A 12778-nucleotide genomic window follows, 5' to 3' on the forward strand; every position below is an offset into this window, starting at 1 on the left:
CTAGGCTTCCCACTTGATGCAGAATCTCAATTCAGGCTTGGGGCACTGCCCAGATGCCAGGTTGGAAGAAAAATGCTCAAGACTTATTGAAGACCTGCCCCCATAACAGGGCTGCTCAATTAGCATCATTCTCCAAGGAGACAGGGCAGGGCCTGCTTCTTTGTGTTCCTCTATTTGAGGACAAGAGCATTTCAGCTGGGCTCTTTATTATTTTTTTTATTGTTATTATTTATTTATTTATTTTTTGTCTTTTTGCCTTTTCTAGGGCAGCTCCTGCGGCATATGGAGGTTCCCAGGCTAGGGATCGAATCGGAGCTGTAGCCACTGGCCTAGGAGCCACAGCAATGTGGGATCCGAACTGCATCTGCAACCTATATCACAGCCCACGGCAATGCCAGATGCTTAACCCACTGAGCGAGGCCAGGGATCGAACCCGCTGCCTCATGGTTCCTAGTCGAATTCGTCAACCACTGAGCCACGACGGGAACTCTCCGCTGGGCTCTTTAAATTAGGCTGAAAGATATTCCAAAAGTTGGCCACAGTGTCTTTTCCTGGGTATTGATCTATAGACTCAGCAAGGAGGATCAACAGGACCCTAAATGACCGGAAAGACACTCTAGGTTCAAAAAGACTTCAAGGCAGGTCCCTGCAAAGTCCTTCCCCAGGAAGGAATGGCTTAACAGCACGTCCGTGTGGGAGAGGGTTGCCTATAGGTCAAAGGTCTCATTTCAATGACAGGGGTTCCAGAAACATGCTGTCAACCTGTCCTTGTTTTGTAACTTGAGTCAACAAGGCCGTAAGTATTTTCATTTCTGGATATTGCGTTCAAAATCAGTCAGTTTTGTTCTCCATCTATGTTAGACTAGATGCATCTGCACCCTCAACGTGAAATTTCACAGCCTAAGTCACATAGCAGAAGGCCAGCCTCTCTACTCTCACAGAGAAGAGGACAAGAGAACTGGGTGCCCAGGAAAAGATATACAGCTCTATTACATAACAGGACCTCTGACCTTAATAAGGCTGATCTCCTTACCCAAAGTTCATGAGAGCCTAAGGAAGATTAGGTCACTGTTGGTACCCCATGAAGCAGAAAAAACTTGGAAACCAGGTCATCCTCAGAAAGTGAGACTAGCAAAATCTGCCCATACAATGGATTTGATTAGAATTCAGGGTAGTAAATGAAGACAATGGCTGAATAATTTGGAAATACCCCAAATTCTCATCAAAGTAACTTTACTATCAGGAAGGTAGACATGGAATGTGATGATGACTGTAAAAGTGTAAATCTGCCTACTTGGCGATATAGACGCTGTGTGGAGAAACTGGCTTGAAGAGACTAGAGCATACAGGAAGGAAGCCCACACTCCCAGAAGCTGGCGGGACCATCCAAGGAAGGATAGGTGAGGGGAGTGGGCCGCCTCATTCTTTCAGAGCCTTGTGGCAGGTGTATGGCTCTTGGGGGTCACACAACTAATTTCACTTATTCTAACTCGTCTGGGTGGAATTTGTCTTCTCAAGTACACTATCTACAAAGAGAGACTATGCTGTCATGACAACATGAATATTCTGGTCCCTTGGCCATAATTCAGGTATGTACATCAGTCTCCTAAGTCTGGTTAATGTGAGTTTATTTGAGGAAGGCCAGGATCTGGACCTTGATGAATGTTGTGACATTTGTGATGAAAAGGTCAGCTGGAGATGCCCTTCCCTTGCCTCTGTGTACAGTAACACTCACAGTCGCACAAGGCACACATTCCCCACAGTGTTAGCATTTGTACATGACTGATTCCAGGACCCAATGAACTTGATTATAGCCCACTAAAATAATTTTTAAAGCAATCAAATATAACGATGCTTAATAAAACACATTGGTTTTCTTGGTAGTTTTATTTCTCAAATTCCTGCATCCCACTGATTTTTCTGAAGTACTTTCTAAAGCAGTCACTCCTTTGTTATCGTTTCCAAGTCTTTCTTTCTTTTTTTTTTTTTTTTTTTTCAAATTATGTTACTCAGCAACTTCACCAGGCCCAAGCCTGACAACTGTTTTCTTATCCCAGAATGCCAAGACCAAAAGGACCAGGCACACTTTGGAAGAAGAAGGTTTGCCCTGAGTGGACCCAAACAGGTAGACCTGAGCTGCATCTTCACTCCCTCCCTGACCCAAAAGGTCTAAATTTAGTTTACCGGATATACTGCAATGACATTAACATGTTGCAAGAACAAGAATCAAGCCAAAGAGAGAAAATGTAGCTGAATATGATGTGAGATATGTAAATGCCATGGCAACTGGGATGTCTTCTCTATTATTTAATTCACTTCCTCAGGTCAGGTTATCCTGCCCTCTCCCTGCACTTCCTGTTGCTGTAATCAAATCAGGTCACCCTCAATCCCTGTGACCTCCTCACGACTGCAGTCGTGTCTATTTCCAGCAGAATGAATTTCCTCCACCTCTTCTTTTGCTCCCAGACCTTTATTTGGTGCCCTTGATGTTCCTTGTTGCTCTTCGGCGCTCCACATGCTGTAAATGCTTCTCTTTCATCCCATCTCCTCCCCCACACCCTTCTCCTCCCTGCAGCTCTCCCGCCCCTCCCTCCAGCTTCCGCAGTTGTCACTAACACAGTTAGCCACTTGACTAGCAACTCAGTGATTCAGGATCCAAGCATGTTGGTACTCCTGAAAGGCCCATGCTTCCTTTTCTAGGGTAAGACACAGTCTTCCCCCCTCCCCTGCCACCCCCACCAGATCTCAGTGCTGTTAAGTTGAGCTGACTAGGGGGCTTGAATATTCCGTTTGCCAGGGTTGCCCCTGTTTCTTCCCCTTTTTCTGTGTGCATCCCTGGAGCTCTTCATGCTCTATTTAGCTTTTCCCCAGGAAAGGTGGATGGAGAAGGTTTGAGCTTAGCATTTTAGTAGCCCAACCTCCTCATTTACAGATAGGAAAACTAAGGTCCAGAGAGTTTAATTGACCAGTTGCATGGCTAGTCCTTGGGGGAATCAAAACAGATCAGGTGAAAACTCAATCAAATTGGCAGATTATGGTGAGGGAAAAAAAAAATCTCATTAAGGGGTGAGCAATGCCAAAGTGAGACTTGATTATTTAAGAGTTCTTTCATTTGCTTTCGTCTCCCTGCCAATGGTGTAAGCAAAAGATCAAAGCAGAGCTGGCACACCAGCCACAGACCCACCCACCCGGACACCTGGCAAGGCTCTGCCTAGCAGTAGCATGGAGACCCCAAAGGCGCCTGGACCCCTCCAGCCCCTACCAACAGGACAGGAGGAGGGCTCAGTGACAGCCAGACTAATGAATTCCACACGAGTTCCACATCCATGAGGTTTTTGCTGTTTGCCAGTATGTATCGTGGTGAACTGACAGATTTTTTTCCCTTCAATGTAGGAAGATGCCCAGGAAAGTATATTTATTGCAATAGTTATATCGGTTTTGCAAGTAAGCACCAGCCTTCACTGAGGAAAGACATGGGTGGTAAAATGAATAAAATAACTCAGTATTTTGACTGCTTGCTGCAGTGGAAGAGGGACTTAAGTTTCCCAAGCTGAGTGGGAAGAGATTTAACCTTGGATGTGAAGGAAGCAAGGCAGCTTAGAAAAGTCACTCCTTGGTGTGAGCAAGTCCCACCCCATGGCCTGGCTGTTGGATGTCCCGGGTGGGCCGTCCCTTTCCTCGCTGGTGGGGCTTGTTCTGGTGCATCAGGATCTGCTGAGTTAGGAGCTCAGCCATCGCCACCGCCACCCCACAGTATGATTAAGAGCTCGATTGATTTTCTAGCCCATGACCACATCGGTGGGGACAGAGTTCGACAGAGGAGACTGGCGGGAAGCCAAGTGGAAAGAAGGCTTTATGAAATGAGCTCTCAATGAAGAAAACTGTGGGAAAGAATGCGATGGAAGCAGATTTGGGGCCAGTAGATGTGGGAAAGTAGAACTCAAAAAACGCTCTTCAGTCTCGAATGAAAACAAAGCATTTTGCAAACACAGGAAGAGGATCCAGTGTGTGAGAGACTCAGCACTGTTTATATAAAACAGAATATTCCTCTCTACACCATTATCACTGACAAGGTTTAACCTTCCTTTTGCACCATGCACTGTGCTGGGTTCTGGGGCTCTTGAGAAAGATCAGTCAGTCCATCTAGAGAAAGGGATTGAAAACACACACAAAGTGATTTGTAAAAAATGCAAATGGATCTTACGGAAGTCATCAAAACATTTTGCCTAAACTTTGGACCCAGAGCCAGCAGCATGAGTGGTGGGGGAGGGGATTGGGACTGTGCCCTGCTGCTGCCTGTCTCATGTGCAAAACTGAAGAAGGTTCTGGCAGGAAGGCCCTGGTTGCTTTCCACTCCACCCCTTACTAGTCCAGAGGAGGCCTGATGCAGAGATGGGGGCTGTGTGCAGGGTTCCACGTGTTCTCTAGCAGCAAGTGGAAAGTGAGCACATGACAGTTTGGGTGGGCAGGAAAAACTTCATAGCACCAAGCTGGACATCCTCCTCTAAACTTAAAGTTAGGGTAGGACACCCCTGATGAGATCCCTCCCTCCTTCCCTCCACCCACATACCCAACCCACTGTGAACTTGCTGCGACTCTGTGACCCCACCTGTGTATTTCGAGGGGTGATTTCTTCCAAACTACCCTCCCTCTGCTTCAGCCCCTTTTGAGTAAATACATAAATAATGTGTGCTGCCTTTAGCTTTCAGTATCTTTTAAAAAGATAAACTGGAAACTGGAGAAGAAGATGATATCTGGTGTGCTGTGTGCACCAGTATAATATGAAAGAGAGGCGATGATATGCTTAAAAAGGGAAAATAAGAAAAAATGTCATGTAACTCAAAACCAGTGAGTGAGTAAGCTTGGTACATGGTGGGGGGAAAAGAAAGAAAGAAAGAAAGAAAAAGAAAGAAAGAAAGAAAATTCTGTTTCTATGGTTCATGTTTACAAATGATGTAAAATGAAGTGGTTCTTTCATCTTCCACTGCAGAAACCCCTTCTCTGTGTAGCTTTGGAGCCAAGTATCTGCACTGGAAACCTTTAATAAGAAGGTTAAATCTAAGCCAGAAGACTTTTGAAAGGTATTGACTAAGCTGGGGAACCTCTGAGCAGTCTAGCCTAAGCTGGGGGACCTCAGAGTGTTCTAGTCTAGACTGGAGGGTCCTTCTTCCAGTGTCGCAGCACCTCTTAGCTCCTAAGGGAGGAACTCAGGCCAGAAGAGGTGGCCTCCCAGGGTCCCTCTGCAGGTGAGCAATACCAAGACCCAAGTTTCCTAACTCCTGGCACAGGACCCTTCCCTCTCTTTCTGAAACAAAGGGGGTTGAAATTCCTGGCAGAGTATAGGACAAATGTTCCTAACATGATTCTCTTTTTCACAGAGGAAAACAAAACAAAACAAAACCAAAACCAAAACCAAAACAAAAACAAAAACTGAACTTAAGGAGAAACTCACAACACTGGATAAGAATACCTGGCATTTAAGCCCAAAGCCAAAACCAAGGCGTGGTCTCCCGGTACTGGAAGTACTTTGAAATCCCCCAAGTCTCTTTTGCTGTTCAGAAAACAAAATAAACAACTTTCTCTTGCTCCCTTCTATCCCCCCGCCCTCTCCGTGCAGTAGCTGTTCTTGGCGGATGCCCAGAGCGGCACCCGGTAATTCCACGGTACATTGTGTACATTTGCATCCATTTAGCCAGCTATTTACAGCCGCCCTTTATCGCCACCTGTAAGAGGCAACGCCATAATGACACTAAGTGGCGCGGCCGGGAAGCGGGCGCCCTGTGATGTTCTCCACTTCGAGAGCCCGAATCTGTGAAGGGGTTGGCACTCGGAGGAACAGGGAGACGGCTGGGGACATCCCACGTACAGGGCGAGAGGCGCGAGAAGGAGGCGCGCCAGACAGAGGGTCCTTCCCCGGTAGCTCCACTCGGTGGTTCCTTTTCCGTTACCACAACCGCGAGGAGGGACCTGCCGGGCCTTCCGCGCGGCTTGTTTCCTGCCTGGTAAAGAGACCGCTGCCATTTGGATCTGGTGAATTTCTGAATCACCCAGGACGCCTGACGGTCCCGAGGAGGGTGAGGACGCAGCGCACTAGGGTTGGAACCTCATCTGGGCTGGATGTCACCCCCACCCCGTGTCTGGGAAACCTGCTCGCGGATGTGATGCGGCAACGCGGGGGACACCTGCGCTCCCGTGCGTGCCGCACTCGTGCAGCTCCGGGTGGCAAACGAGGGTGAAGTGAGGGCGAGAGCAGAAGGAAGTTAAGGCGCTGGAGCGTCAGGAACGCTGCCTTAGCTTCCCTTGCCCTTTGGAGGCTGTCCAAGGGGCGGGGGATGGGAGTGGGGGTGGTGAGCACTGCCCGCGGACTTCCAAGTGGTCCCCCGCACAGGTGGAGGTCGGGAGTTCTGAGCCCCTGGAGGGCGGGTACCTGGAGGTCCCGAGCGCTCGCGAGGAGCCCACCGAGCCCAGGCCCGGCGTGGCGCGGTCGGAACGCACCAGGCAGCTCAGAAGCAAAAGATAAACCCTTCTGGGCCCGGGGGCTGATGGGCTGGGGCACGGAGTCAGCGCGGACTCGGAGCGCCTTTCGTTTTAAGAAGCCTTACTTCTGGGAAGGGACAGGGAACTGTCAATCAACGAGGGAGGGAGCGCACCGGCGCTGGGTGATGTCAGCGGATCAGCTGCTCGATAACAAAGAGGGGGTATTACAGGAGAAAGTTGCAGCGGCGGCGGCGGCCACGGCGGCACCCCGAGCCTCGGAGGCAAGGGGCAAGTGGGCGAAGGGAGGAGGGACGGCTGCTGCCGGAGCAGCTTAAGGCCAAGGAATTGAAAGGGCTGTAGGGGGAGGCAGTGCGAGCCAGCCCCGACTGCTCCTCCTCTTCCTCCTCCTCTAAACTCGCAGGGTTCAGCCCCAGCGCTCGCTCAGCCGCCGGGAGCACCCGGAGGGACGGGAGGCAGCGGCGCGGCCCCGAGCTGGGCAGGGTCCCCAGCCGCCATGGATAGCGACGACGAGATGGTGGAGGAGGCGGTGGAAGGTACAAGCGTTTCTCTGGGGCCGGGGGAGGAGGCGCCGAGGGCACGGAACGCGGAAGGAGTGGCGGGCTGCGACCCGCGCGGCGCAGGGCCCCGAGGCCGCCACTGTCCCCTCCGCGGGTGGCCCGCTGCCCGGCTCGAGCAGGGGCCGGACAGCCACGGCCACGCGGGCCGGAGCGCGCACTGCGCGGAGGGGCACAGGCCGGGAACGGGGCTCGGCTGGGCCGGGGTCCCCCGGCGGGCAGGGCTGTTCCATCCCGCCCGGCCACCGCCTGCATCCGCCCTCGGAGTTGCGAAACGTGCCCCGCGCTCCGGCCCTTCCCCCTTTGGGGGATGAAAGGTGGGGGTGCGTAGAAGGACAGCCCCCCTGCGGCCGGCGGTCTCCAGGGAGCAATCCCCCTGCCCGGTTTTGGCAAGCTCGAGCCCCTCTCCGGTCGCCAGCCCTCTCCTTTCGCTTGCCTCTGGGACCCGCGGTGACCGCGGCCGCGTCCGGGTCGGTTCCGCGACGCAGTGCACGGGGCCGAACGGGGCACGTGGCAGCCTCGGGCCCGGCGGTCGCTCCTCTGAAACAGTGAAATCATTGCAGGGCCGTAGGCGACGCTCCGGACCCGGGGCTTGAACGCACGCCGACCGGGAGGCGGTTGGCCCTGGCCTCTGCTGCCCCCGAGCGAACTCAGTCAAACCGCCCCTCCCCCTCCCTGCTTCCCAGGCGGGTGCCGCCGCCGCCACGCTGTGCAGGCGCGCCGCAAGCCCGGACCGAAATTGCTGGGTGACACTTAACTTTCTGAATTCCATGCAGTTGGCTGTGGGTGATATCACCGCCTGGGTGTCGTGTTTCTCCGCCCCTTCGCTTCTAGCGCCCCTCCCCCGACTTTTCTCGCCACTTTGTTTTGCTGACTTTCTCCACCTCTTTTTTTTTTCTTTCTGTCTTTCTTTCTTTCTTTCTTTCTTTTCGCTAGTTCCAAAAAACGAGGTGGGGACGTTATACAATCTAGTTGTTTGTGTCATGAGATGTTATGATTTTGTAACAGTGAATACTGGAAAATACTCTTTAGCGTATTTATTTGCTTCTACTCGACAGTACGTCGTGATGTTTTGCGATGTTGCGTGGTATTATTCCAAAATATTTTAACCAAGCATCTAAGTAAATATTTTTTAGCTTTTGTTTGAATCTGGTTTCTATCTGATTTGTATGAACAAGTTCACATAAATGGTAAAGAAAAAGTGGAAACCTTACAGAGGCGGATGCATAGTTATTGCTGCTTGGAGAAAAAAAATCAGTTTTTATGTCAACATAATTGACTCCGTTTGCAGTGCTCCGAGGTCTTAGAGAGAGATTAAGTAGAATCATATTTCTGAATTCTTTAAAAATGTAACTGTCCTAATGTAACGATTGAAACTTCTTGTTTCTTTATCCAGCTTCACGGAGTGGTGGTGGTGGTGTTTTAATTTCCCAATGTCCTGAACTCACAGAACTATTTATCTCTAATAAGTAAAGCCATGTTGGGACTTAGCAAGGCCCAGAGACATTGATTGGAAGCCTTCTTTAAATTTAATTTATTGACTGCTTGTGCCTTCATATTATGAAAGATAATTGAACAATGTTTTTCTCATATAGTTAGGGCTTGCTTTCATTCATCAAAGTTTACTTTTACTTGTAAACGTTTAATGCAAACCTTTGCTCACAGGCAGTGCTCACTAGCTTAAATCAATCACTCTCCCCTTTGAAGCTGTTTGGAGACATAAGGCCCAGTTATCTGTGGCCCTGGGCTCCTTGCAGAATGTGAACAAGCACTTCTGGGACTCTATGGATGTTGTTTTTGAGATTGCCCAATGGATGGAAGCAGAGACGTTCTTTAAATAAGAAAAGTTTTGCTATCTAGGGTGACCGCATACATTATTGTCCAAAATCAAAATATACTTGAGAATGAAAAGGGTGGCTATTTAATACCTATGCTGGGACAGCTGGCTTAACCTTGAATGTCTGAAACAATCTGGGACACATGGTTACTCAGTTGTACCTAACACTAAACAACCAGAGTAACACAGAACCTTTAAAAGTCCTTAGATGCATCCAAAGCTGAAACTCACAGTGTCTAGAGCATGCATGTGTAAAAGTGGGCTTTTCTCCAGCCATTCTTGGCCTTTTAAGTGCTGTCTATCATAGTGTTTACTTAACATCTAACCCATGGATGGGGCACTGGGAAAAGGCTAGTCTGAATTTCTTGGTGTTAAAGCACCAATTAACCTACCTCTCTTCATAAACAGAGCCTGTATTCTCAGTAATTTCATTATCTTACCTACAGTTAACATTGCTGTGGTTGTTCAGCTCTTAGAGTGTGCAGGCTCTGTGCTGTTCACACATACATTATCCATTCAGTTTTATGAGGTGCCTATTCATTTCATCTTCATTTTACAGAGGCAGGAATGGAGGCTTAGAGAAGTTAAGAACTAATGCAAGGACACTCAGTCAGGTAGGAGACAGGCTTGGCCCTCCAGAATCCCACTCTACTGTACCAAACTGTCTCCCTACATTTTTCTTATTTTTTTATTTTTAGTGAGTCAGTCAAATACATGAAATACTTGGTGACCGAGCCTGGAAGCTACAGCTGAAGGTTGTGTCTGTCTTTATGAGAGTCACTCTTCAGAGGCTGGCTCTGAGAGAGCTCACTGACTTTCAGACAAATGTATTTGGGCAAAGAGAATTTAACTTACAGCCTCTGCAAGAGATATCCTTTTTCTTCTTATTCTTCCTCCTTAGAAATTTACTCTGGGGAAGAAATGGGTGTCTTCAGGACTTGAGTTTTCATATCATTTGTCACATGATATTCATTTTGCTGCTCTGTTGGGGTGGAACTGTAGCTGGGGTCAAGTTCTAAGCTTGGGGTGGATGAGTCCCAAAGGGCAGGTGGGTAGTGGAGGGAGCGTCTGGTGTGGCGGTGGCTGTGCTCCCTTAGGAAGATAGCCCTGGGTCTCAGTGGGCCTGTGAATGTTACCCAAGCTCCTGCTGTGGTTTTTTTTAAAAAAAACTCTTTGAGGCTCATTGCTTCAGCAGGGAGTGATGTGTAACTTTGGGAATAGAAATCTTTATTACTATGTCTCTTTCTTTGCCTCCCCATAGACACAAAGATGGATACAATGTGGTCCCTCATCAAATTTCAAATAAATATATCATATCTAAACAGATGAGCGACGGTGGTTGAGAGGCAATAAAAATTGCTCCCAGCTTGGGAGAGCAGATGGGGAAGGACTTCCTGGAAGAGGTGACATGGACTTGAGTCCAGTTGAGAGGGGAACTTTGGGAAGAGGGAGAGGTGTGGAATATTACACAGGCATATTCAGAGGCGAGTCGCTCTGTTCTGCTGTTAGAGGGCCGACAAGGAGAAAAGTGGGGATGAGACAGAGGGAGGCTCGCAGAACCAGAGAACATGGACTGCATTTGGAGGCATGGGGCTCTTGAGAGCCGGGCATGGGAGGGTTCAGGCTCTCCTCTGAGGGATGAACAGGCAGTCCCAGTGGGCAGGGTGAGCCCCTAGAAGGTTCTGCAATAGCGGGTATGAAGGCAGGAAAAAAACAAAAACAAAAACAAAAACCCAGAAAGGCCTGCAAGCATAAAGGAGATAGCGAGTAGGAATAATCAAAGGAGGAAATAGAATCTCCAGAACTAAGGAGCCAGAATGAAAACATTTCTGTGTTTCATGGCCCCAACCTCCTCAAAATATTAAAGAATATTTTTAAAGGTCCCCCTAATATCTTATCCTGCCTGGCTCTAATAAGACTGCTCCTGCCCCAAACTTAGGGAAAATGCTGTGTTCCTATAGCACCCTCTATATGGGGGCCTCCTGTTAAAACTGTGACCCTCACAACTAATAATTGAACTCTTGCAAAGGATGACTCTCAAAAATCAAATTGTGGGGTTTTTTTTTTGAGGGGATTATAGCAGCTTTATGTGGGATCCCAGACCAAGGATTTGAATCCAGGCCACAGTAGTGAAAGTGCCAAATCCTGACCACTAGACCACCAGGGAACTCCCTCAAATTGTGTTTTTAACCACCAACATAAGTGCATCATCATAAAGGCACATTCTTTGCGCTAAATGGAATACATTTGCCTTTTTTTTTTTTTTTTTTTTTTTTTTGCCACACCAATGGCAATGAGGAAATTCCCATGCTAGGGATTGAACCCTCACCACAGCAGCGACCATAGCCAATGCAGTGACAATGCCAGATCTTTAACCTGCTGTGCCACAAGGGAACTACACATTTGCCTTGTATTATTATTACTTTTTTTAAAAGTAGTTCTTTTCTACAAAACCAACAATGCATGTAAGGGTCACACACACCACACACACTCACACACTCAGATCTCCTGTGAGTAAGCCTGAGGCAGTAAGCAGCTGGGTATCTAATCCAAAGGGAATTTCCTCTGCTGGGAAGTTGCATCCCTGCACAGAATACAGGCCTGGCTTTCATCAGGTTGAGGAAAAAGCTCTGAGGAGGAAAATAGAACTTTCTGCCTGTTCAGTAGATAATGATTTTGGAACAAAGTGGGAGAGTAGACATGTGAGATGGGTACATTTTTCCCCTTTCTCTAACTTCTGTAAATATTTAAAATTGTGCTGCAGACAGATGTAAGCCACCCGAGCTGGGACAGCCTTCTGAACATAGAGCAAGCCATTCAAGTGGCTTTTCCTTGTCATCTGGGCCTGGTGTTCAACCTCTGCTGAGTGGAAACTGGCCTGGAAGGCTCTGGGCTGACTTGGTGCATTTGACAGACGGACCTCTATCAGAGCAGAGGAGGCCTAGTGTTTCTCTTTGAGTTGGGTCACACTTGGAAAGGACAGCCCTTTGTGGCCAGGCGATGCCATTGAAAATCCTGATGGTTCTGTGAAAACTGTCTTACCTACAAAAGTGTCTCACCTCTCCTAGGTATGCCTGGAACCTGAGCATACCTACCTCCTTGGAGGGCACTTCTTCTACCATTACAGGGAAGAAAGGATGTTCTGTTTGTCCTTCCTTAGCTGGGGAGAAAAGGGATTGAAAGATTAGGGGAAGGGCCCTTCAGCATCCTTTAGCAGCTTGAGTAGGGGTTAGTGTGTTTCCAGGTAGCTTCCTGGTCTATAAGATTGGACTTGGGGGGATTGCTTTGAGGTATAATGTAGATGACAGGAACACACACACCCTGGGGCCAGGTGCATACACAGGTACACAGGCTTCTTTCTTCTCTGTATATCAGTCTTCCTCTCCATTAAATTGACTGTTACTGCCAAGGCAAATATTGCATGATCCTATTGTCCACATGGCATTTGAACAAGTGTTGTACCAGAAGCTGCTGCAGCGCTGATGTTGGTCGCAGAGGTGAGGTCACAGCAACCCTGTCTCTTCTCCTCCCACAGCTCTTTCTTTGGGAAGTCTCTAAGTTGTCCTTGTTGGGCTGTGGCTGTTGTTTTAGATGTAAAGCTCTGCTGCAAGGATCGCCGCTCCAGGCTAGTGAACATTCAGGGTGGAAGTCATGAATGATCGCAACCTTTAGCTTTTAGCTCCTTTTCATTGATCGTGAGAATTGATCATATCATCCTCCTTTTGGAAGGAGGAGAAGAAAACAGAACAAAGCAGCCAACCAGAGGATTCTGCGGTGATCTGACTGAGAAAAGACTGCAGCGCCTCCCCACAGCAAGGAAACTACCTTTAGAAAGGCAGGGAAGGAGTTCCCGACGTGGCTCAGCAGTTAGCGAACCCAACTAGCATCC

General features: G+C 48.6%; 1 protein-coding gene across 4 annotated transcripts in view; it reads left to right on the forward strand.

Moving 5' to 3' along the window:
• The window catches only part of SETD7 (SET domain containing lysine methyltransferase 7), a 48925-nt gene continuing 41884 nt past the window's right edge, over positions 5738 to 12778 (forward strand). The window contains exons 1-2 of one of the 4 annotated variants that reach the window (XR_002346776.1): positions 5738 to 6074; positions 6899 to 7031. Coding sequence is in view for 3 of the 4 variants with exons in the window: in XM_021101560.1 (XP_020957219.1) it covers positions 5784 to 6074; positions 6899 to 7031 (424 nt within the window). In the remaining variant the exon portion in view is untranslated. Of the gene's footprint in view, positions 6075 to 6158; positions 6193 to 6369; positions 6759 to 6898; positions 7032 to 12778 lie in introns of those variants that run through there. The other 3 variants (XM_021101560.1, XM_005656533.3, XM_021101559.1) reach the window with 3 other exon arrangements.

This window comes from Sus scrofa, chromosome 8, assembly GCF_000003025.6.
Source record: "Sus scrofa isolate TJ Tabasco breed Duroc chromosome 8, Sscrofa11.1, whole genome shotgun sequence".
Taxonomy (NCBI): Eukaryota; Metazoa; Chordata; class Mammalia; order Artiodactyla; family Suidae; genus Sus; species Sus scrofa.